This window comes from Arachis ipaensis, chromosome B04, assembly GCF_000816755.2.
Source record: "Arachis ipaensis cultivar K30076 chromosome B04, Araip1.1, whole genome shotgun sequence".
Taxonomy (NCBI): domain Eukaryota; kingdom Viridiplantae; phylum Streptophyta; class Magnoliopsida; order Fabales; family Fabaceae; genus Arachis; species Arachis ipaensis.
The window spans coordinates 133389779-133412269 of record NC_029788.2 but is presented as its reverse complement, the minus strand read 5'-3'; the positions used below and the strand labels follow the sequence as shown (position 1 = coordinate 133412269).

The following is a 22491-nucleotide window of genomic DNA, read 5'->3' as shown; positions in this document are numbered from 1 at the left end:
GTGTGATATAAAAAAAAAAATTAAAATCCACAAAATTGTACCTCAAATTTGTGACCATCCATACAAAAAAACACACACTAACTCTCCACCTTATTTAAAAACACCACCATAATTTCAATAATAAAAATAAAAAGTTCTATAGTCGTATAGATTAGAATTAATTTTGCTAATCACTAATTCAGTATTCACGTGGGAGTGAAAGCGAACGAGGAGTAAAATTACTAAATTTGAAGGGACCCGACCTCTCTTAACATAATCGTGGTAGAAGGGTGAAGGCGGGTGGCGGCGCGTAATTGAATCCCGCTATCTGAGAGGCTCCCGCCCCACGCAGCAGTTACGTTAGATTAGGGTTTATTTGTTTGTCAATTGAACTTTGAAGGCGTCATGGGTTCTGTGAAGAGGAAGTCTGCAGAACAAGAAGAGCTGGAAATTCCTCCTTCTCAGAGGCAGAAGCAGCAAACCTCAAACGACGATTCCGTCGTCGAAGAGGGATGCGGCTGCGTCCACCACGTGTCCTATCCGGAAGGTTATGTTCCCAATCCCAGTGGCAGCAGCAACCCAAAGTCGTCGGAGCCAGCTAAGAAGTTCCCGTTCCCTCTCGACCCCTTCCAGTCCCAATCCATTGCTTGCCTCGAAAACAATGAATCCGTCATGGTGCCTCTACCTATTCTTCTTCCCTCTTCTTCTTCTTCTTATTATTACACAAATTATTCAAATGATAGAATAGAATCTGCTGTTTGCTTGCTTTGTTACCAGGTATCTGCTCATACATCTGCCGGGAAAACAGTGGTGGCCTCATACGCCATTGCCATGTCTCTGCGCAATGGACAGCGCGTTATCTACACTTCCCCTATCAAGGCCCTTAGCAATCAGAAGTACAGGGACTTCAAAGAAGAGTTCTCCGATGTCGGCCTTATGACCGGTGATGTCACCATCGATCCCAATGCTTCCTGCTTGGTCATGACCACCGAAATATGGCGCAGCATGCAGTACAAGGGCTCTGAGGTCACCAGGGAAGTTGCCTGGATCATATTCGATGAGGTCCACTACATGCGCGATCGTGAAAGGGGTGTCGTTTGGGAAGAGAGCATTGTTATGTCCCCCAAGAACGCTCGTTTTGTATTCCTATCTGCCACCGTGCCCAATGCAAAGGAATTTGCTGATTGGGTGGCAAAGGTGATCTTTTTCGTTTTCTGTGACTTGTGATGTGTGTAAGAGTGTATAGATGGTGATCCCATGCTTTGTGTTACTTGCAGGTGCATCAACAGCCTTGTCATATTGTTTATACTGATTACCGACCAACTCCACTCCAGCATTATATTTTTCCCGCGGGAGGTGATGGCCTATATTTGGTTGTAGACGAAAAGGGGAAATTCCGCGAAGACAGCTTCCAGAAATCACTGAATGCTCTTGTTCCTCCTAATGAGGGTGATAAGAGAAAAGAAAACGGCAAGTGGCAAAAGGGTTTGGTGCTGGGAAGACTCGGTGAAGAAAGTGACATATTCAAGATGGTGAAAATGATCATTCAGCGTCAATACGATCCTGTGATACTGTTTAGCTTTAGCAAGAGGGAGTGTGAGTTTCTTGCGATGCAGGTGAACTACAAATTTTGGTCATTGTTAAGAGTCTCTAGCTTTATGTTTATTCCATTCCATTCATTTGGGATGCAGTGTTCCAGCTGATGATATCTTCATTGCTTCTTGTAGATGGCAAAAATGGATCTTAATGGAGTTGAGGAGAAGGATAGCATAGAAAAAATATTTTGGAGTGCCATGGATATGCTTTCAGACGATGATAAGAAATTACCGCAGGCAAGTTACATACTTCTTCGTCAGTGTTTTTTTCTGGCAACTAGAACATCACCATCCCCTCATGCCCATTTCTAAGTTTTAATACTTACCGAATTGTTCAGCATACTTTGTTGAGGCAGCATCTTAGAAGCTAGTAATCTTCAACAGTTGGGGATGTGAGTTAGAAAATGGAAATGTGTTTTAGAAGAGGATAATTGAGAAGAGTAGACCAGCCGAGAAGTGAGTAACTCAAGTGAAAGCAAAATGTGTTTGTAACTCATTCATTCCCTATTGCCACTTAAGTGAAAATTTCCCGTTTAAATGTGGATGCTGAAGAGAATCACTTATTCATTGGGATTTTATTTTAAATAGATTTTATAGTTGAGGAGAGTGATTTTCTACCATAAAATCTTCCCACAACTTGTTCAATGCTTATGCTTGTCCTCTGGGGCACGATTGCTTTCAGACTAGCTATCTAAATATTTGATAATTTTATTTTGATTGAACTTTGTGGGGCTCATCATTTTGAAGGTATTTAAGTTTTTCACCTCTGTTCTTATGGATTTGATCAGGTTTCAAACATGCTACCGTTGCTGAAACGTGGAATAGGAGTGCATCATTCTGGCTTACTTCCAATTCTAAAGGAAGTGATTGAGATTTTATTTCAAGAAGGACTAATAAAGGTTGGTAGATAAACTATGATATACGATGCTTTGTTCATCCCCAAGCTGTCTACCTGCAACACAATTGTATACTTTACTTCCGTAATTTGCTTAATTATTTTCCCCAACATGATTTCATTCTTGCTGAAATTTAGTGTTAGAAATAAGGAGAATATCCTATAATAAATCATATCTTAGTATATCAAATTATATATCCTACAATTAGCTGAGATATCTAACTAGAATTAGGGTTTCGCTGTCATTCTGAATAGAGATCGTATTCCTCTGTTGTAAACACACATTCTATCAGAATGATATATCCACATTGTTTTCTAGTCTTTGTTCTCTTTTCCTTCTCTCCTGCCTAAAACTTACAATCTCAACATGTACTTTACCTAAACTTTTTGAATCATGCTATCCCAAAATATAGTTTACAACAGGTTACATCTGCAGTAGTCTCACATGGTTAGCAGAAGCCATTGCAAATTTATATTGCTTATATATATATATTTCCTATTTTCACAATAATTTATTTTCTGCTTATTGTTTAAGGGGAAGATTCATTATGCACATCACTTGAATATTTATCAGTGAATTCCTTGTTTGAGGAAATTATTAAATTTTTCTAATCATTGAAATATTCTTCTTTAGTGTTTGTTTGCAACAGAGACCTTCAGCATTGGTTTGAACATGCCTGCAAAAACTGTTGTTTTTACCAATGTCCGAAAATTTGACGGGGATAAGTTTAGGTGGTTGTCTAGTGGAGAATATATTCAGATGAGTGGCCGAGCTGGTCGACGAGGTATTGATGAACGTGGAATATGTATCCTCATGGTTGATGAGAAAATGGAACCTTCAACTGCTAAAATGATGGTTAAAGGGGCAGCTGATAGTTTGAACAGGTAGAGTTGTCGATTGGACTATTAGTGAAAAATTAGTTAAAACCCTGAAACAAATAAAAATTGATGATCTTTTCCAACAAACTTGTTTTGTAATTCTCGCATTGTAGCTTGTTTAAAGAATTGTTGTCTCTTTATTACTTTTATCATCCCTTGCATTTCAGTGCCTTTCATTTGAGCTATAACATGATTTTGAATCAAATGCGCTGTGAAGATGGTGATCCAGAAAATTTGCTCCGAAATTCCTTTTATCAGTTCCAAGCTGATCGTGCCATTCCTGGTCTTGAGGTTTGTTTAAATTTATGAATGCTTGCAATACCAGTATTTATATGTAATGACAGTAATGTATCCTGATCACTTTTCCATAAAATTTTAATTCCAAGATCACTTCTTATGCATGCTCAATTCCTTATAGTGAATTTACTCCTTTAATGAGTGAACATTTGCATATGAAAGTGAATAATTGTGCATTTTTAGAATTCTGAAAATATGATTGTGGGTTAAAAAATATTTCTTGTGTATGTAAAGTTAAAATTGTTTGATTAACACTGAGGTATACCCATTTTGTATGAGTGCATGCAACAACAAGCAGGTAAGGATAAAATTGTTTTTACTTTAAAGGAATATATCAGTCAATTGTGTCCAGTGAGATAGGCTTAACTGAAAAGGAAATATTCCATTCATTCAACTAAAATGGATAACACACAACACAAAATATCAGCGAAAGAATACCTTTCAAGGAACCATAGCTTCTTTCAGAGTTGTTCTATAGAGAGGAGAGAAAAAAGATTCCTCACCTTGTATTGTTGATTTGGAGTTTATATTGTGAATGAATAATTTTTCTTAATGATTTTTGCATATCTAGAAACAAATAAAGATTCTTGAGGAAGAGAGGGAATCAATTGTTATTGAGGAGGAAAATAGTTTAAAGGATTATTACGATCTGCTGGATCAGCACAGAAGCTTGAATAAGGAGGTTCATGACATTGTAATATCTCCAAGGCACTGCTTACCATTTTTACAGCCTGGGAGGCTTGTTTCACTTCATTGTACTTCATGTGATGAAGATCATCACCCAATTTTTTCGGAGGACAAGTTGACTTGGGGATTGGTGATTAATTTTGAAAGAGTTAAAAGTAATGCTGAAGGTGAGAATTCATAATGGCTCCTGGTGATTTATATTTTATATCAAAACTTTAGCTTATTTATTCTAAAATAGTCAATGCTATCTTTTAGATGATGCAACCATAAAGGCAGAAGATGCGTCTTACATGGTTGATGTCCTTACAAGATGTGTGGTTACAAAAGATAAGATTGGCAAAAAGTCTGTTAGGATTGTTCCTCTTAAAGAACTTGGACAACCTCTGGTGGTTTCAGTTCCTATCTCTCAGGTAAGACCTTCAAACTATGTAATTTATTTGCAGGATCTGTGTAATTTGTGATTTATCTGATTGCTTTATCATCTAAATCACCGCCGTCGAACAAACAATGATTAGAAGACAAAGGGATGCCAAAAACGTAATACTATCCTAAATAAAGTCAATGGTTGCAAAGGAATCATTAAAAAGCTATTATTCCTTTCCAACCTTACAATCAAAGCACATAAAAAATGAGGATTGTCATGTGATTTCTGCTTCTATGCAAGAGTCAAAACCTCTGAATTTTCATGGGTTATTTTCACATGTTAATGCACCCACAAAAAAAGGAAGTATCCACAAAGTTGTAAGCATTTAATATATTGAAAATCTAGAAGATATCTAATACAGTAATACTTCCTTCTTTTAAGTAATTCAGATGGATAATAGAGTATGACTAACTCCTAAACACTCATGACAACAAAATCATGTTTTCATTTTATATTTTGAATTTTATAGCTGTTGCTTTTAATAGCTCATCAGATATATAAATTCAATAGTTGGAACTATATCTTGCCCAATGTCCAATCCATTTTCCATTGTTAAAATGCTGATTTCTAGTTTTTGACATCACTGTATGTTTGTGGTTTTCTAAATTTTCTGATGTAAATTCCTTGCTGTATTGTTTACAGATTAATACGATAACCAGTCTTCGTCTATATATACCAAAGGATCTTTTGCCATTGGAAGCTCGAGAAAACACACTAAAGAAAGTGTTGGAAACTCTTTCCAGATTTGGTGAGAAAGGTTTGCCTCTTCTAGATCCGGAAGAAGACTTGAAGGTGTGATGTGATTCTATTCATTTTTCATTCTTTTTCTTTGCCCAATTGAAATTCATTATTTTTTATATCTCAGATCCAGAGTAGCTCGTACAAAAAGTTATCCCGTAGGATAGAGGCTTTGGAGAGACTATTTGAAAAGCATGAAATTGCAAAGTCACCACTTATAAAGCAGAAGTTAAAAATGTTGCACAGGAAGCAAGAATTGACTGCAAAGATAAAGTCCATTAAAAAAACATTAAGATCTTCTAGTGCTTTGGCCTTCAAGGATGAACTTAAGGCAAGGAAGAGGGTCCTTCGCAGGCTAGGGTAATGTAACTACCTAAGTTGCTTTCAATTTGTTGTTGACTTTTTCTTTTGTGGTTTGGTTCCTATAAGACTTATTTGTATCAAACGATATCAGTTGCGTAATGTGATTGACTATTGTTTGTGAAAATGATATTTACATGAGATCTCTATTGCAGATATGCTACAGGTGATAATGTGGTCGAATTGAAAGGAAAGGTTGCCTGTGAAATTAGTAGTGCAGATGAATTAACCTTAACAGAGCTCATGTTCAATGGTGTCTTAAAGGACATAAAGGTGGAGGAGATGATTTCTCTCCTGTCATGTTTTGTCTGGCAAGAAAAAATTCAAGATGCTGCCAAACCCCGGGAAGAACTTGATCTGCTTTTTGTACAATTGCAAGACACTGCTCGGAGAGTTGCCCAACTTCAGCTCGAGTGCAAGGTAATTGCTATATGCAAATTGTTTAAATGAATCACACCTAATTGTATATGAAGATTGTGATTCCAGATTGATATGGAAAAATACATTCCAGTTAGTGTGTTAACTGAAAATCCTTTGGATCCCATTTGTCTCTGTTTTTCTTTCTTCTCTATTTAGGGTGTCTTCCAACCCTGACATCAATTCTACAAATAGTATGCTTTGTGAGCTTAGGGTCTAGCAAACCAAACTAAAATCTGATAATTGAAATAGAAAAAAGAGGATCAGTGCAGCCCTCTATAAATAAAGTTAGTTCCCAGGATTTAAATATGTAACCTCTGACCTCTGGCTCACGAAAAGGAAACCTCACCATTTGTGTCAAGCTGCACTGAAATTGTCAGTAATTTAAAATTTGCGAAAATTGCTTTGTCCTTTTTATTGCATCATTTTCAGGTTACACGTCCTTTCATTCATGTAGTTCAGTTAGGTCCTTAGATGTTTCTCATATCTCAGATTTTATGTTTGCATTTCACCAAGAGGATTGATTTTGCCATGCTTAGCTTGTGCCTCTTAAAATTTTCTATTCTCTGTTGTAAAATGCTTTAACGAGTTCCCTTACTTTGGATCTCTTACCCACATTTTGTTTTTAATTGAAAAAAAAAAAATAAACAGGTGCAAATTGATGTTGAGAGTTTTGTGAAGTCATTTAGGCCGGATATTATGGAGGCTGTGTATGCTTGGGCAAAAGGTTCAAAGTTCTTTGAGATCATGGAAATTACACAGGTTTTTGAGGGTAGCTTGATTAGGGCAATTAGACGGCTTGAGGAAGTTCTTCAGCAACTAATAGAAGCCGCCAAGTCCATTGGGGAAACTCAACTAGAGGCAAAGTTTGAAGAAGCTGTTTCCAAAATCAAGAGGGATATTGTGTTTGCAGCATCCCTGTATCTGTAATTTCCAACATCCCTTCTAGAAACTGTGTTATCTACCTAGATTTAGGTTTAGATCATGAGAACGCATAGGTAATCATTGGAGTAGAAGGGAATGTGAAGCACCGTGTGGAGGACAGTACAATATCCCCTGACCCGTGGCATTCAACCTTGCTTCTCCCCCTTCAGTTTTGACCTTTCACGCACTGATACCTACAAACCATTGTAACTTGTAGAAAACAAATACTGTATTTTATTTACTATTAAAATATTCATTTACAAAATACTTTTATTGTTTATTTCATTTTTTCTTTATTATAGCTTCCAAAGTCAACTGGCACTCGAATCATATCATGATGGGGGACAGTTACGAGTTAATGTGGACAGTATTTTGTTTATTAAAAAAATGGGGTTTTTGTCATTTGAACACGAAAGTATCAATTCGAGAGTTGACGCCTTTAGATAAAACTTCCCTTTTTTCCCCTTGTATTATTTTGAGGATAAATTGGAAATAAAGAACCTCCTTGTTAATCTTTCCGTACTAGTTTAATGTAAATCGTAATTTTCTTAAATGTAAAAATCGTTTGGTGTAATATGAACTCATAAGAATAATTGTGTATTATACATGAATCATTTTGACCACTTTTTCTTCATTGCTTGTAGTACGGCATCCTATGGCATGCTAGCTCCCTCATGAGTCATGTACAAGCAGTAACTTCAAGTGTAAGCCATAGCTACTGGCTGCTAAGAAAGAGAGAGACAAGGTTACAAAAACCCAGATAATGCTAATGGCATTATGCATTGTCTACAAGCAGAATCATATCCTTCTCATCACTATCACCCGACGACACTAATGTTCCATTCCATCTCATTTCATCTGTTGTTTCTTTCACTCTCATAATGACGTCCCTATCATCTCTAATAATAAGCGCTCCTTTGGGACGAACAATCCGATGCATCTCGATTAGAATATCACTAATATCACACCTGCAACACACAAATATATAATAATATCAACACTCACCATATATGATATATACTGAATATTAGTGATGTTATTATTACGCTTACTTGTCCTTATACATACTGAATATACCACATGCGTGTATCAAGTCATATGTTCGCGGGTATGTTGAGAAGGCCTCACACCTGAAAGAATAAAGATAACAACAGAGAAAGCAGAGTAGAGTAAAAAACTACACTCAAGTGTTAGCTAATAGCCTAATACATACATACATACCAATCCATGTAAGTCCCAATAAGGCCACGTTCAAAGATAATGGGAAGACTATTATTGTTGATGTTGCCTTTTGCATCAACGGGAACAACATTCATAACCCAAACTGGATATTTCATTTCCGCCATTGTTGCTGCAAATCCACCAAACTCAGCATTCATATCCATAACGTTCCGATATCTACCACAGCACAGGGACTTTAACATCTCCCCGTAACGGGATACTCTCCTTCTCCATCTCCTATTATCTTCATCAAAGTTAACCCTCGGTCGATGCGTATCCTTCTCCTCTGGAATAGCAAAAATACATGCACTCATTTCTGTATACCTGTTGAAATTTGAAATTTGAATACCTCTGATAGAATATATTAGCATCCATTAGTATTGATTAGAATTATTTAATATATCTGAATATTTATTATAGAATATTATGTTTTTATTATTGTGATTTTCTTAATGCCTATAAATTTTTTTCTATATTATATTATTTCAGACAACTTGAATACACTCAATAATACATATATCATTTCTTCAGTTTAGTCTCTTGTTTCTAACAACCTATGATTTTCTTGCTTAACATACAGAAATCAATTAAAGCTTAACATGATTAATGAATGATTAATTACCATCCAGCATCAGGGTCAGGGTCTGATGATGAGTTGCAGAACTTGGGGTGTCTCCCCCATGTCTTCAACTTGTGTATGCAGCCCATATGATTTAGGGATTTTTGCCATACAGCAAACTGATCGCTCTCAGCAACTTTTTCCCAACACAGTTCCATTGCAAGCTCTTCCAACATGCTCTGCTCCTTTTCCAACTCCTTAGCCTCTCTTCCCCATGCATTGTAGTTCACCCTCCAATTTATGGGTGGCCCCGACAGCACCCAGTATCCACCCGGCCGCAAAATCCGGTCCATCTCTCTTAAGTAAAGCCCATCTGTTATCATGAATCATATGTTCAAATGTGTTTCTTCAAAGAGTTTGTGCTCTGCATAAACAAGAAAGTAGGAAGAATTGAGCAGAAAATAAAATACCATTATCAGTCCATGGGACAAGGCATCTGGAGCAGTGGGCCATGTCAAATGACCTTGAAGGGAATGGGAGCCTATGAATGCTTAACACTCCAAGCATTGCTGGGAGTCCCCTTTCCAGAGCAAACTGTACCTGACCTTCATGCTCATCGCTCGGTGCAATTGACATTGTCAAGATACCATAGTCCATTAGAGCTGCTCCAAAGCTTGCAACCTTCAATTAGTTAAAAGAGATATTTTGCATCCCAACTTAGCTTGATGTCAAAGAATACAAGAGATAGAAAGGGAAGAGTAAGCGTACCCCGCAACCAACATCAAGAGCTGTTCTGATATGGGGGAGAGGAAGGAGGCGGCTGAGAGCATGAACGTAACCGTTGACACCGTCGGGGAAGGAAGTGCCACCTCCCGGAAAGAGAAAACGGTCACCTTCCAACCTGACCCAATTCTGAGACTTCTTATAGTTGACGAGCTTAGGGAAGGGGACGTTGGTGAACCATGCGGAGTCCTTGCTTTGGGGCCAAGGGAAGGGGGTCTTGTAACCCACGGGCCTGGGTATCAAGCACCTCAGCCTCTCTGGAGGGCTTTGTGGGCAGTGACGCTCTTTCCGGAACATTCTGACCTTGGGAAACCTCTTCTGCCTGCGAGGGTCGTGGCATGGACAGTAGTTGGTGTAGTTGCTTGCGCAGAACTCAAAGGTGGTGTGACGACTGTAATCCAAATCCAATAATGGTTGAGGAGTGAAGGTGAAGACCGAGGAGGAGGTGGCATAGGAATATATGAGGTACAAGAATAGAGAGCATGGGAAGAGGCACAACAATATGGTCCTGAGATTCAGATTTTGGGATTGGGGAAGGGTAACCCATGCCATCTTCATGCTACGAGCGAGCGTCTAACATTCTTCTATCTCTCCTTCAATACAAAACGCATTTAATTAGGATCTCGCGTTCACTGCATCAGGGCTGCCATATGGCAAGGTTAAGTAGTAATCAAAAAGATAAAGGAGATAACGAGATGGAACGACTCTCGTGTTGCCTTCTCTGTCCTTGTTATTATGTCTATCATTATCATATCATGTGTCATCTACGCTACTACTGGACATGTTATATATATTTTTTTTTGGTGTCTTAAATCCATGTTATATGATTGTCCACCAACATATTCAACCATATATACTATAATTTAGAAATACAAACATAAATACATTAAAAAAAGCAAGTTATTTAATTTTAATTTTGAGAAGATTTATTCTACTATCAAAAGATTTATTCTAATTAAGTCTGTCCTCTCTAAATAAATAGACTTCTACAAAAGCCTAAGTCTGACTTATTTATTAAATAGGTATGTCCTAATCAAACCTAATACAGAATAAATTGGATAAGTAAATTTACTCATGCTTTTAATTTTAGATTTTTCTTAAATTCTTTAATTTTTTTCACCGGAACCAAAATAATAATAATAATAATAATAATAAAGAGATATACCTACACATTTGCATACTTTATTCAAAATCACAAAACTGTACACGATAAAATTAGTATCGCATACATCTTTAAGGTAGTATTTGTTTTGAGGTACTAGGAGAGAAAAACTGGAAGACTAAGACACAGTATCATATTTGTTGGTTTAAAGACTAGTATTAAAATTTCTGTCTCTGTCCTCAAAATTTTAGTATTTCAGTACTTCTAAAAAGTAGGGATACAAGAGATTGAAATTTTTAGAGATAGAGACAGAAACTTGAATAACATTTTATACCTAAAATACCATCATTTCAATTAATTATTTCTAATTTTATTCTTTGTGCAAATTAAATTAGAACTTCATTCTTGTTTCAATTTCTATCTCTTAGTCTTTATCTCTTAGTCTCAGTTTTTCAATCTCTGTCTCTCCACCAAATACTAAAGGATCAAATAGGTTTACTTTACATTTTTATTGAATAAATGAATGAGCTCAATAGAGATTTATCCATTTTAAGCTTAGGTTATATTCTCTTTCTAAATTGTAGTAATTTCAAATTTTGTCAAATTAAACTCCAAAGTAGTCCTTGAGATTCACGGATTGCATTGATTTAGTTCTTAACTTATCAATTACACTGTTTATATCTCTGACTTTGTTAAAAATGCAACACGTTGATCCCTCTCCACATTTTCGGCCAATTCACCTGCTGCCGGCAGTGACATAGCACTGACATACCACGCTGGCGTATATAACGGCTAACTGAGGTGGCAATTGGAACTATTTGACTCATTATGATCCCTCTACTTATTTTCAACCTTAATTTCAGCATCATATCTCTATCGCTCTTCACCTTCTTCTCTTTGTTCAAGAACGTTCTTCTCCTACTTCATTGTTGTTACTCTTTGTGAAAGCAAAATCATGATTGAACGTGCGAGTTAGGGTCAATGAAATTGCATTGAATATCATTATAATGATGAAACCTTTAGAACCTCAATTGGGAAGTTGTGGATGTCATTAGTCCAAGGATTTTTTTCTTAATAGGGTTAATGATCTTGAGAGCTTTTCATATTGTACTTAAATCCAGAACCAAATGCTATTTTTCATACTCTATCACCCTTTTTGACCTTTCCTTTGGCTTCTATGTAAGCCAATTCATACCATAACAAGCTGCTAGATGTGTCTCCAAAACGATAAAAGATCATTCTTGATGGCTCCATATACCATGGAAATAGCTACAAGTTCTTCTCCAACTCATCCAAAACGGCCTTGCCTCCTGTGTGGATGCAAAAATGTTCGAATGCAAGCTTGAAATCTGGAATATATGCTTTGACTTTCAGCTTTAAAAGATTCTTAACAACCAATGTTGCAAAGAATAGCAACTTCTCAGATGTTGGAAGCACAAGAGGGCCTAATGTGGTGATGTTGGTTTTCAAAGCATCTCATGCAATCATCATAAGGTCGTTTGATAATGTGACACCAACTTTGCCATTGGCATCATCTTCTTGTGTAAAGCAGCTAAAGCTGTTGTCTTCACTGGCCTTGTTCGTGCAAACAATGTGAAACAATTAGAATTTTGACCGTCTCTAATAAGATCTTTTGTTGGAAAGTAGAATTGCAATTCCTCCCACACGGAACAATCTGAGACGAGTTTCGATCAATCATTTTTAGTATACCAATTCAAAGTAATATTTTCCGTGCTAACTACTAATGCATATGAGTTGGGATGTATTTGGAGAAGCAAGATCAATCGCCCCATTCCACCCAAGTTAAAGCTCTTCTTTATATTCCCTCATTCCCTCAGAGCTTATAGTGATTGACAATATTTACAGACAAGGATGGAGTTGGATTGAACAGGCTACAATTTATAATCAAAATCCCACAACGCTCTGGCACCCACCACCGAAGAGTAACAATAAAGAAGTAGGAGAAGAATGTCCATGAGCAAAGAGAAGAAGATGAAGAGCGATAAAGATCTGATGCTGAATTAGGGTTGAAAATAGGTAGAGAGACCAATAAATTAAATAATTCTAATTGCCACCTCAGTTAGCTGTTATATACACCAATATAGCATGTCAATATAGCATGTCAGTGTCATGTCACCGTCGGCGACAGGTAAATTGGCCAAAAATATAAAAAAGAACTAACGTGATAAACAGTACAATTGATAAGTTAGAGACAAAATTTATATAATTTGTAAATCTCAAAAATTACTTTGAGGTTTAACTCAATTTCGTCATTACAGGAGCAAATTTAAATTCTAAGTGACGCACACAACATATTATTAGCCTTAGTCAGGCTGGTTTACTTCAATCTGTATGTAATTTACTCGAACTATATTCGCTGTATTAGAATTTAATTAAGGAAGGGGAAAAAAAATGAGTCCGCATTACTTACAAAAGTTTATTATTTGTACTAAGCAGTAATCACTGCAGCAATATTGTGTAAAATCTATAGAACTAACTTTATATATAGTCAAATAGCTCATTTTTAAAAAATTTTAATTTTAAAATTTAAAAAATTAATTTTAAACTAAAAAAATATGTATTTTTTCACTTTTTTATTTTTTTTGTCTTTTATTTTTTTTTTCTCCATAACATCTCTCTCTCTCCATTTTTCTCTTTAATTACTTTTAGAAGTTCTTGTACAATAATTTTAGATATTTTTTTTAAATTTTAAATATTATTTTTAATGAATTTAGATTTTTTTTTTTGTTAGATTTCATATATATATATTTTTAATGATTTTAGATTTTTTTTTTCTGAAAAAAAAAAAGGAGAGACAGAGAGAAAAAGAGAGATTTATGTTACCATGTTAGTGATGTTATCACGGCTACAAATGGTAGAAGATGATGTGTCCGTTGACCATAAAGGACTAGCGGCTGCTAGGGGCGGCTAGGTGACGTGGATGGAAGGGCTCTAATGTGGGATTAAAATTATTCTTAATTTAAAGAAGTTAAGTCTCAAAATAATTTCTGAAGTTGTACTCGAACCTCAAAGTGATAACTGATGTTAATAATTATCTAAATTTATCCTAAAAATTGCACTCCAAAACAGTTCCTGTTCCATTTAGAGTATGCTTCCGAAACTTTATCGACAATGCGGTTTGAGAAAGACTCGGAAGTGTTCTCTTGAAAACTGTTAACCTTGGCGTGGAACCTGCAAAAAAGATTCTAATACTCAAGTCAGCTCGAGAATTAAGAAGTTAAAGGAAATAAAACTAAGAAATAAAATTAAGAAATAAGGTGATACTCAAGTTAGCTCGAGAATTAAGAAGTTAAAGAAAATAAAACTAAAAAATAAAATTAAGAAATAAGGTGTGGAGACAATTGCTCTGTATTTTCAATGATACACTGATTGCTCGTGCTTTTTCTGCCTTCCTTTGACGAGTCGTGCTCGTCTGTTTAAATAGATCTTAAGGTGATCTATGTTAGGTGAATACTCGAGTAATGTTCAGTTTTGTTGGGTTTGTTATTAGGATTAAAATTCTGAATTCCGTTGCACAAGAATATCGGCATGATTTAAATTTGTAGACTTGTTCTTGTAGTTTGTTAGCCAAAAATAAAGAAGAATTTGGTCGAAAATATTGGGAAGGTACAATTTTTAAGACTTTTTCGTTCATAAAAAAACTGAATTGAACTGATTTCTATTAAAACATCGTCGTTTTATATTAAAAAAAAAAAAAAGCAATCCCCCTTCTAAAACCCTACACCCTTCTTCTATTACCGAAGGCAATTTATATGTTTATAGCATCTTTGACCATTACAAGCACCCAATTAAGATAGGTTGCTTTTTTAAGAATATATTAATGAATGGCTGTTTACCAATGTTATATTAAAAGTTAAAACTAGATAATTAAGCATATTCGATTAATATGATAATTGAATGGTCCAAGTCCAACTGCATATTTGTTTATGCTACGGTGCATGTTAAATGAGCAAGACACAACCCTAAATTCAGCAAAGGCAATATAAAGTGTATATAAAACAGCCGAAAGAAAAAGGCAAAATACACTCGGCTGAAAGGGAGTGTTAACTATTTTGGGTAAAGTAAGACTCTAACTTTGTATGGAGCACTTTGCAAAAGGGAGAAAGGTAATCTATATACTATACTATTAAGTATTAATTAAATTTAAAATCACTTAAAAGCAAAAAGTTACGAGAAATATTGCCTTCTGTTCTGGGAGAAGAAGAATGAAGAACGGGTTTCACATTTCAAATTCTTCCTCCTATCTTTTCTTCTAAACGACGAAGAGAGCGACAAATTAGATTTTGACTAATTAAATTTTTGGACATGTATTTAAATTGTAATATATTAATAATTAAATATATTAAATTTAAAATTAAAATTTAAAATTAAAATTTTAATTTTATTTAGTTTGTATTTTAAATATCTGGTTTGAGGGTATATTTGGAAGAAACTATAACCAACGCTACTTAATAGTCAACGGTGCATGATAAAGGTGAGGTCGGGGGATCCGGCGGAGTAGTTAGTGGGAATGTAAAAAAGAGGTTAATTGGAATTGGATTGCTGTGTTTGTGTCGCTGTCACTTGTCACTTACCCACCAATTATTGTATTTGACGCCTCATACAATTTAATCTCACAAGTCAGAATCTCTCTCTCTTTGCGTCAGTGAGTGTCCGTGCTCAATTTGGGAACTCAGCTCAACCCAACACACAACACTCAAATCAATTCCCTCTCTCCTGTGGCCGTTGCTTCCTTCAGTATTCATTCATCGAAATTCCGTTACCTATTTATATATGCTGTTGCCGCCGTTCTCTCACCAAACCAAATCCAACCTTTATTTGAATATTTATTTGGTATTTATATTCATATACCAACACCAAGCCGTTCTATTCTTTCTCACTCACTGATTGGGTCTTCCATTGAGGAGGAGGATGACGCTGATGAATTTAGAGAATATATGGACCAGAAAGACTCTAATAGGCCTTGCCTTGGGACAGTTCCTTTCTCTTCTCATCACTTCCACCGGCTTCACCTCTTCCGAGCTCGCTAAAAAAGGTCAATTCTCTATTTCTGTCTCTCTGCGGTTATTGTTATTCTGGATTTAATTCTGTCTTGCCTTTCTATGCTGAATAGTAGAACTTGATTGTAGGAATCAATGCGCCAACTTCGCAGTCTTTTCTAAACTATGTGCTCTTGGCCATTGTGTACGGAGCTGTTCTGATACACCGAAGAAAAGCATTCAAGGCTAAATGGTATTATTATATTGTTCTTGGATTGGTTGATGTTGAGGCAAATTTTCTTGGTAAGTCTTGTGTTGAGTTTAGTTGGCTTGGAATTGGATGCTCTTACCCTGAGCGATTGGCAAACTAATAATTCTGAATGAAAACATACATACAGTTGTGAAGGCATACCAATACACATCACTTACTAGTGTCATGCTGCTTGACTGCTGGTCCATCCCCTCTGTCATGCTTCTCACATGGCTTTTCTTGAAAACTAAATATAGATTCAAAAAGATTACCGGTGTTATAGTTTGCGTCGCTGGCCTTGTCCTCGTCGTCTTTTCCGATGTTCATTCCGGTGACCGTTCAGGTGGCTGCCTCTGCCTTCTATTTACATTCATTTTTTATTCCTTGCCTCCTCTTATATTCAATTCACTTGTCTTGTCTTGTGTTAGGTGGGAGCAATCCTCGCAAAGGAGACCTTCTTGTTATTGCTGGTGCTACCTTGTATGCAATCAGTAATGTCAGTGAGGTAAGTTCATTGTATTTCTTCTCTGCTCAATGCATGTCTCAACATTGTGCCACACCATAATAAATACATGCGCTACTTACCATTGTTTATTATTATACAAGGGTTTTTCGCTTGTCCTTTTTGTTGCAGGAATTTCTGGTGAAAAATGCCGATAGAGTTGAGCTCATGGCAATGTTAGGTATCTTTGGTGGCATTATCAGTGCCATTCAAATGTATCCTTTAAGAAAATGATTATATCAGCATCGCTCTGTTTTGAATACTTCTCATTAGCTTTGTTCTGTCGCATAGCTCAAAACTCCAACTCCAATCTTCATTAAAAATTCAACTATTCATCTGTTCAATGGTATAACAAGTGATATAGCTCTGGAATTAACTAGGATATGTTCTACTGATCAAGTAGTTTCTACAGGTGAAAGAATAAAATTCATTCTTAGTTTCCTTTTCCTTCGTTTTTTGGTATTATTTTTTTCCTTTTTTCTGTTGCTGCCTTAATGACTACAACAGATGTATACTTGAGCGCAATGAACTCAGATCAATTCATTGGTCAGCTGGGGCAGTAAGCTCTCTCACTCTCCTTCAGTTATTGTGAATGTGCCTTCTTAATTAGGATGCCTGTGTGAATGCTGTGTTTGTTGAACATTTTACCTTTCGCTGAATTCTTTTCTAGGCTTAAATGAAGTGTTAAATGCTGTTACAAAGGCTAATTAATTAGTGTGATGCAAGTTCTATAAAACATTGTTATTCAAATTAATTTCTTGTGATGTTGGTTTCAGGCACTCCCATTTATTGGATTTGCAGTGGCTATGTTTATGTTTTACTCTTTAGTCCCTGTTCTGCTTAAGGTATGTATTCAAATCGCAGTAACCCTGCTGATATTCTCTTTGGGATGCCTTTCTTTAGTTCTAATACGAATATCTCTCTCTATCTAACTCGCCTCAATGTTTAATTCTGGAATGTATAACTTAATGATAATTATGATGACGATGAGAAAAATGCATGAGAGGTGGAGAACTGGAGATGATTCCTTTTTAATGGAGAATAATATATATGTAGTATGTGATGTGACTGATGAGTAGCATCTTATCTTTCACCACTTTACATGGTTGGAGTGCTAAATATGAGATGATGAATGACGTGTGCTTTTGTGACAGCGTAATGGTTCTACAATGCTGAATCTGTCTCTGTTGACATCAGACATGTGGTCAGTGGTAATTCGCATATTTGCATACCATGAAAAGGTGAGGCAAAATTGTTGACTCAGCTCTGCGTCTGTGGTCTCTGTCTGTGTCTTATGTTCCCTTGGAAATCCCTCCATTGCAGGTTGATTGGATGTACTTTGTAGCCTTTGGTGCGGTTGTTGTTGGGCTTATTATATACTCTGGGTATGTATCTGTACTCTCTCTCTCTCTCTTGATATGTGTAAATAGATGTAGAAGGATGAGGTTGTGTTTATTTGGCGTTTATGTATTGAAGGGGTGAGAAGGACGAGGATGAACAGCCTGCCAATGTTGGTGAAGAAGATAAACAAGACGAGGAAGCCAATCCAGAAGGAGGAAGTCATAGCAAAGCAAATGTGGCTGGAACCTCCAAAACCTGGGTATCTTAACCAGCCGTAGATTCTTATGTTATAGACTTGTAGGAACACTCCTTCATATCAGAAATGGAGATTGGAGAAAGAGTTTATTTTTTCATACATCTAATGTGCAAGCTGTCTTTTTTGACGAACTATTTTATACTAATAAATCACGTCTACATTACATTACATATACTCATCAATCTCGCGGATATCTATTTGAGCTAGTTATAATCTTTTTTTGGTTTGAAGGTGAGATATGATATTTATAACCTAATATGTACAGTTAAGCAGCTCATACTAAAGACTGAAGGAACTACTATTTCATTAACATCAAAATTTATTTCAAACTACAGGGAAGTAAAAATACTTAAGAATGAGAGGGATTCTTAAGGAAACGTATTCATGATTAATATATTTAGAGTTTTGGGTTTGTAAGATATTTATGTATTAAATTGTTGATTTTTAGTACAAGTTTGTCTTTCTAGTTTCTATATTTCATGTTGATTAATATCTGGTTTCTGGTATTGAAAAATTTTTTCGTTTCAAAAATAATAAAAAAAAAGTAAACTTGACTTTTAAAAGTTAATTTTCGTCAAAAATTGTAGTTATTATATTTAATAAATTAAATAATATTTTTTATAAGTACAAATTTTATAATATTAATCATTTGCAAGGCGTATGACTAGTTCTTGATAGTTGATACGATCAATGGGTGTTCACGACAAATTTTATTTGACTTTCATTTGGGAATTTGTTTGCAGAATTGTAACAGATTAATTCTATATGTTTTATGATACGAAATAATAATAATTTAAAAAGGAAAAAACAAAAAGAGAAAAAGAAAAGAAAAGGGGAGAAATTAGTTTGAGAGTTATTTCACTTATTTGGCAATAAGCAGGGGATTAGTGGGCAAGAGACTGAGTGACAAAGAGCAAGAAGAGTGAGAGCATCGAGCATCAGCGATGAAGGCTTCAACTTCAGGTTGGTGCCTTGGCCCTACAACTGCATCGCATCCTGGCTTCTCACGAAATGGATGCTCCTTCCTTGGCGCTTCTTCTTATGCTGCTTCGGTCTTGGTGCACCGCAACAGAGGCATAAGTTGCTCTTTCCAGAAGGACAGCTCCGTCAAAGTGCTCCGGCGAATCCTGGAGAGCCCTGGGGTCCACCAGGGCCCCGCTTGTTTTGATGCTCTGAGTGCCAAGCTCGTTCAAGACGCCGGCTTCTCCTTTTGCTTCACCAGCGGTAAATTCAATTCCCTTCATTTCTGTCATTTACATAAATACCCCCCTTTGCTTCATGTACTTGCACTTGTTCTGCTTCTGCTTGTATAGGTTTCTCAATATCAGCTGCTAGGTTGGGGTTGCCGGACACTGGCCTCATCTCTTATGGAGAAATGGTGGATCAGGGCCGGCTAATTAGCCAAGCTGTCTCCATTCCTGTGATCGGGGATGCCGATAATGGCTATGGCAATCCCATGAATGTCAAGAGGACTCTCAAGGGATACATTTCAGCTGGTTTAGCAGGAATCATTCTTGAAGATCAGGTCTCTTCCTCTACTTCTTTAACTCCATTCACCTTGGATTGCTTGCTACTCTTGTATCCATTGTTTCAAATTTTTGATAAATTGCTTCAAACTAATTACTAAGTGATCTATCATATCATTGCTAGGTATCTCCAAAAGCATGTGGCCACACAAGAGGAAGGAAAGTGGTCTCCAGAGAAGAGGCGGTCATGCGAATTAAAGCAGCCGTCGATGCCAGAAGAGAGAGTGGCTCTGATATTGTCATTGTGGCGCGCACAGACTCTCGCCAAGCACTCTCCATGGATGAAGCACTCACCAGGGCTAGGGCTTTTGGAGATGCTGGCGCCGATGTTCTTTTTATTGATGCACTCACTTCAAAAGAAGAGATGATGGCTTTTTGTCAAGTTTCTCCCCTCATTCCGAAAATGGTATGTTTTTATTCCACACTCCAATCACAGATAAACATGTTATATATTGTTAACTAGTGGTACTCTTGTGTAGAGCAATATGCTTGAAGGAGGAGGCAAAACACCAATACTCACTCCTCTGGAACTAGAAGAAATCGGTTTCAAACTTGTTGCTTATCCCCTTTCCTTGATTGGGGTTTCTATACGAGCAATGCAGGTGACTTGCCTTCCCTTTTTTGAGGCGGCAAAACACTTTTTTTAATTGATCTACGTCTGCTAATTTGTTCCCTTGGATTTTAACGAAAACAACAGGCATATTGATTGATCTTTATCATTAGCAAGTCATAAAGGCATTGTATGGTGTCCAAAGGATTCTTACTTGACTTCCTATATTACCCTGAAACAATGATTAATATTATCTGTGTGCAGATAGGGTCAGGATTGAGAATTTGAGATGAAACATGCTAAGCAATATTTATATGCTTGTGATGATAGCGTTTGATTTACTATGACAGAAGTTATACCCTTGTACTTATACCTTTTAATTTTTATCATTTCTGTTTTTAACTCTTCTATAACAGGCAAGTAGTCCTTATTCTTGTTACGTATTTCACCTTCTCTTGATCTTTCATTTGCGGTATCATTTATGACCAATTCTTTACAGATAAATAATATCTATGATTTAATATCCAGGATTCACTTGCTGCAATTAGAGGAGGCCGTATTCCTCCTCCTGGAAGCATGCCATCTTTTGAAGAAATTCAGGATATCTTAGGTTTCAACACTTATTATGAAGAAGAGAAGCGTTATGCTACAAGCACATTTTCAAAGAGAGGTTGGAGAAACAGCTCTTAACACAATTACAACCCATTTATATAGGGAAAATTCAGGCTTGTAATCTTGCAGTATTGTTATTTGTCAGATAGCGGTAGCCTATACAGTATACAACGGAGAGATCAATATGATACAGAGCAAACAAGTCAGAGTCCCAAAGATCCCATTGTAGAAGTTATAACTCCTGAAGTGTACAATAAATATGGCGGAGATGGTTCAAGGGACCCTTTTTCTGGGATCTGGTCTCGAACTCTAAGAGTCAAAATAACTGGCAGGGATGGATTTGAAAAACTTGATCTCAGGATACCTGTAAGTGACAGAATTTTCTTTATATCATGCTGAGATTATTGTATTTACTTATTTTATACATGGTTATGTGTGTTCAAAATGGTGCTTATTTTCTAGTCTCTGGAATGGACACTTGTGATGATTATTGCTCCCTCCTTTTCTCATATAATAACAATACATGTACTCTTGCTATGTACAGGCTGGATTTCTGGACGGACTCACAAACATAGTTCCTGGTATTATTAGTATTTTATAGTACCTCTGATGTTTAGTGGATCTCTTCCAAATTTTATTTCTGTTCAATAATAACTTGGCTTATTTTTATCATAACTATATACAGCTTTGGGTGGTGTAAACATTAAAGAATTGTTGGACGATGCTGCAGAGGAAATCGGGGGGAAAAAGCTGTTAGATTTTAATGACAGGATGGGTGACAGGATTCAAGTATTTCTGGAGTGATTGAACGTTGCCTAGTCTCTCATTCTCATATCTGTGCTATTCTAGTTGCGTTCTTCGGTTCTTCCTTGGATTTCCTATAAAAGCTGTTTAAACAGGATAACGGAGATTAGAGGAAGGAAAACTAAAGCAAGGAGGTACCATTGCATGCATGGGTCTATTATCCAAATGTACTACTCACAATAGTCAATAGTGTAGCCATAAAGTGGAAATCAATCAAAACTTACTTTATATTTCGTTATATCCGAGAACATTTGTTCAATCATAAATATGCTTGCTTTGGCAATTCGTACAACAGTCAACACTGATTGAGAAAAATATTAGATAGTCCTTATTTTTGCACCGGGTAGGTTATTTTATTCTACCGACAATTATTTTCTCAAAGTTTAGTTCAGTCGTGTACTACTCAGAGCAAATGCAGAAGAATGCGTACACATGGTGATAGCATCCCTATTATGTAATGTATAACACGAATCAACAAACATCACAGTTGTTCACTTTACACAAACTATAGTTTAAGATACATCCAGCAAATTCATGTCTAGATGTACACCACTAGTAGCACTTTTGGGTTGTAAGTTGTAACTAAAACTACCCAATGATCATGATCCTACTTCGCCATGCAACTCAGCAGGGATAAATTTCATTACGATAACGAGGAATAATATCATAAAATCACAAAATATAAATTATTTTTAAGTACTTAATGTGAGTGAATTAACCATATTAAAGAAATTTAATTACAGCAAAATTAAATGTTCAGTACAAATGAATTAGTAAGTGTTTATTTCGT

General features: G+C 36.2%; 4 protein-coding genes and 1 pseudogene across 5 annotated transcripts; 3 read left to right on the top strand and 2 right to left on the bottom strand.

Moving 5' to 3' along the window:
• LOC107635764 (DExH-box ATP-dependent RNA helicase DExH9) lies at nt 184-7480 on the top strand. The gene is made up of 13 exons (XM_016339333.2): nt 184-654; nt 757-1176; nt 1257-1595; nt 1707-1811; nt 2363-2473; nt 3104-3354; nt 3516-3639; nt 4217-4499; nt 4588-4742; nt 5399-5548; nt 5622-5854; nt 6010-6274; nt 6923-7480. The coding sequence occupies exons 1-13, from the start codon at nt 385-387 to the stop codon at nt 7199-7201; spliced, it is 2985 nt and encodes a 994-aa protein (XP_016194819.1). The 5' UTR covers nt 184-384; the 3' UTR covers nt 7202-7480.
• Nucleotides 7726-10512, bottom strand: LOC107635763 (probable methyltransferase PMT19). 2 transcript variants are annotated; one of them, XM_016339332.2, is made up of 6 exons: nt 9744-10512; nt 9446-9656; nt 9039-9348; nt 8417-8740; nt 8248-8325; nt 7726-8163 (listed from the first exon to the last, which is right to left on the bottom strand). In XM_016339332.2, exons 1-6 carry the CDS (start codon nt 10314-10316, stop codon nt 7971-7973), a joined length of 1689 nt encoding a protein of 562 aa, XP_016194818.1. In that variant the 5' UTR covers nt 10317-10512; the 3' UTR covers nt 7726-7970. The 2 variants fall into 2 exon arrangements, with proteins under 2 accessions (XP_016194818.1, XP_020977954.1); XM_021122295.1 differs by having other exon boundaries at nt 7749-8163; nt 8264-8325.
• Nucleotides 11941-14411, bottom strand: LOC107637483 (annotated as a pseudogene).
• On the top strand, nt 15382-18385 carry LOC107635761 (solute carrier family 35 member F1). The gene is made up of 10 exons (XM_016339331.2): nt 15382-15916; nt 16011-16163; nt 16259-16453; nt 16539-16615; nt 16745-16827; nt 17120-17171; nt 17389-17457; nt 17767-17853; nt 17936-17997; nt 18089-18385. Exons 1-10 carry the CDS (start codon nt 15793-15795, stop codon nt 18219-18221), a joined length of 1035 nt encoding a protein of 344 aa, XP_016194817.1. The 5' UTR covers nt 15382-15792; the 3' UTR covers nt 18222-18385.
• On the top strand, nt 18930-22040 carry LOC107635760 (2,3-dimethylmalate lyase). The gene is made up of 8 exons (XM_016339330.2): nt 18930-19433; nt 19523-19734; nt 19860-20141; nt 20215-20337; nt 20814-20955; nt 21043-21263; nt 21442-21478; nt 21583-22040. Exons 1-8 carry the CDS (start codon nt 19154-19156, stop codon nt 21699-21701), a joined length of 1416 nt encoding a protein of 471 aa, XP_016194816.1. The 5' UTR covers nt 18930-19153; the 3' UTR covers nt 21702-22040.

Excerpts from the sequence above, each read along its gene's own strand:
- LOC107635764 (XM_016339333.2), top strand. The coding sequence starts at position 385 with ATGGGTTCTGTGAAGAGGAAGTCTGCAGAACAAGAAGAGCTGGAAATT. Across the intron at positions 655-756 it reads AAAACAATGAATCCGTCATG|GTATCTGCTCATACATCTGC; the intron begins GTGCCTCTACCT and ends CTTTGTTACCAG. Across the intron at positions 4,743-5,398 it reads TTTCAGTTCCTATCTCTCAG|ATTAATACGATAACCAGTCT; the intron begins GTAAGACCTTCA and ends TATTGTTTACAG.
- LOC107635763 (XM_016339332.2), bottom strand. The coding sequence starts at position 10,316 with ATGAAGATGGCATGGGTTACCCTTCCCCAATCCCAAAATCTGAATCTC. Across the intron at positions 8,326-8,416 it reads ATTGGGACTTACATGGATTG|GTGTGAGGCCTTCTCAACAT; the intron begins GTATGTATGTAT and ends TTATTCTTTCAG. Across the intron at positions 8,164-8,247 it reads TTCAGTATGTATAAGGACAA|GTGTGATATTAGTGATATTC; the intron begins GTAAGCGTAATA and ends TGTGTGTTGCAG.
- LOC107635761 (XM_016339331.2), top strand. The coding sequence starts at position 15,793 with ATGACGCTGATGAATTTAGAGAATATATGGACCAGAAAGACTCTAATA. Across the intron at positions 16,616-16,744 it reads CAATCAGTAATGTCAGTGAG|GAATTTCTGGTGAAAAATGC; the intron begins GTAAGTTCATTG and ends TTTTTGTTGCAG. Across the intron at positions 17,458-17,766 it reads TAGTCCCTGTTCTGCTTAAG|CGTAATGGTTCTACAATGCT; the intron begins GTATGTATTCAA and ends CTTTTGTGACAG.
- LOC107635760 (XM_016339330.2), top strand. The coding sequence starts at position 19,154 with ATGAAGGCTTCAACTTCAGGTTGGTGCCTTGGCCCTACAACTGCATCG. Across the intron at positions 20,142-20,214 it reads CTCCCCTCATTCCGAAAATG|AGCAATATGCTTGAAGGAGG; the intron begins GTATGTTTTTAT and ends ACTCTTGTGTAG. Across the intron at positions 20,956-21,042 it reads AAGCACATTTTCAAAGAGAG|ATAGCGGTAGCCTATACAGT; the intron begins GTTGGAGAAACA and ends GTTATTTGTCAG.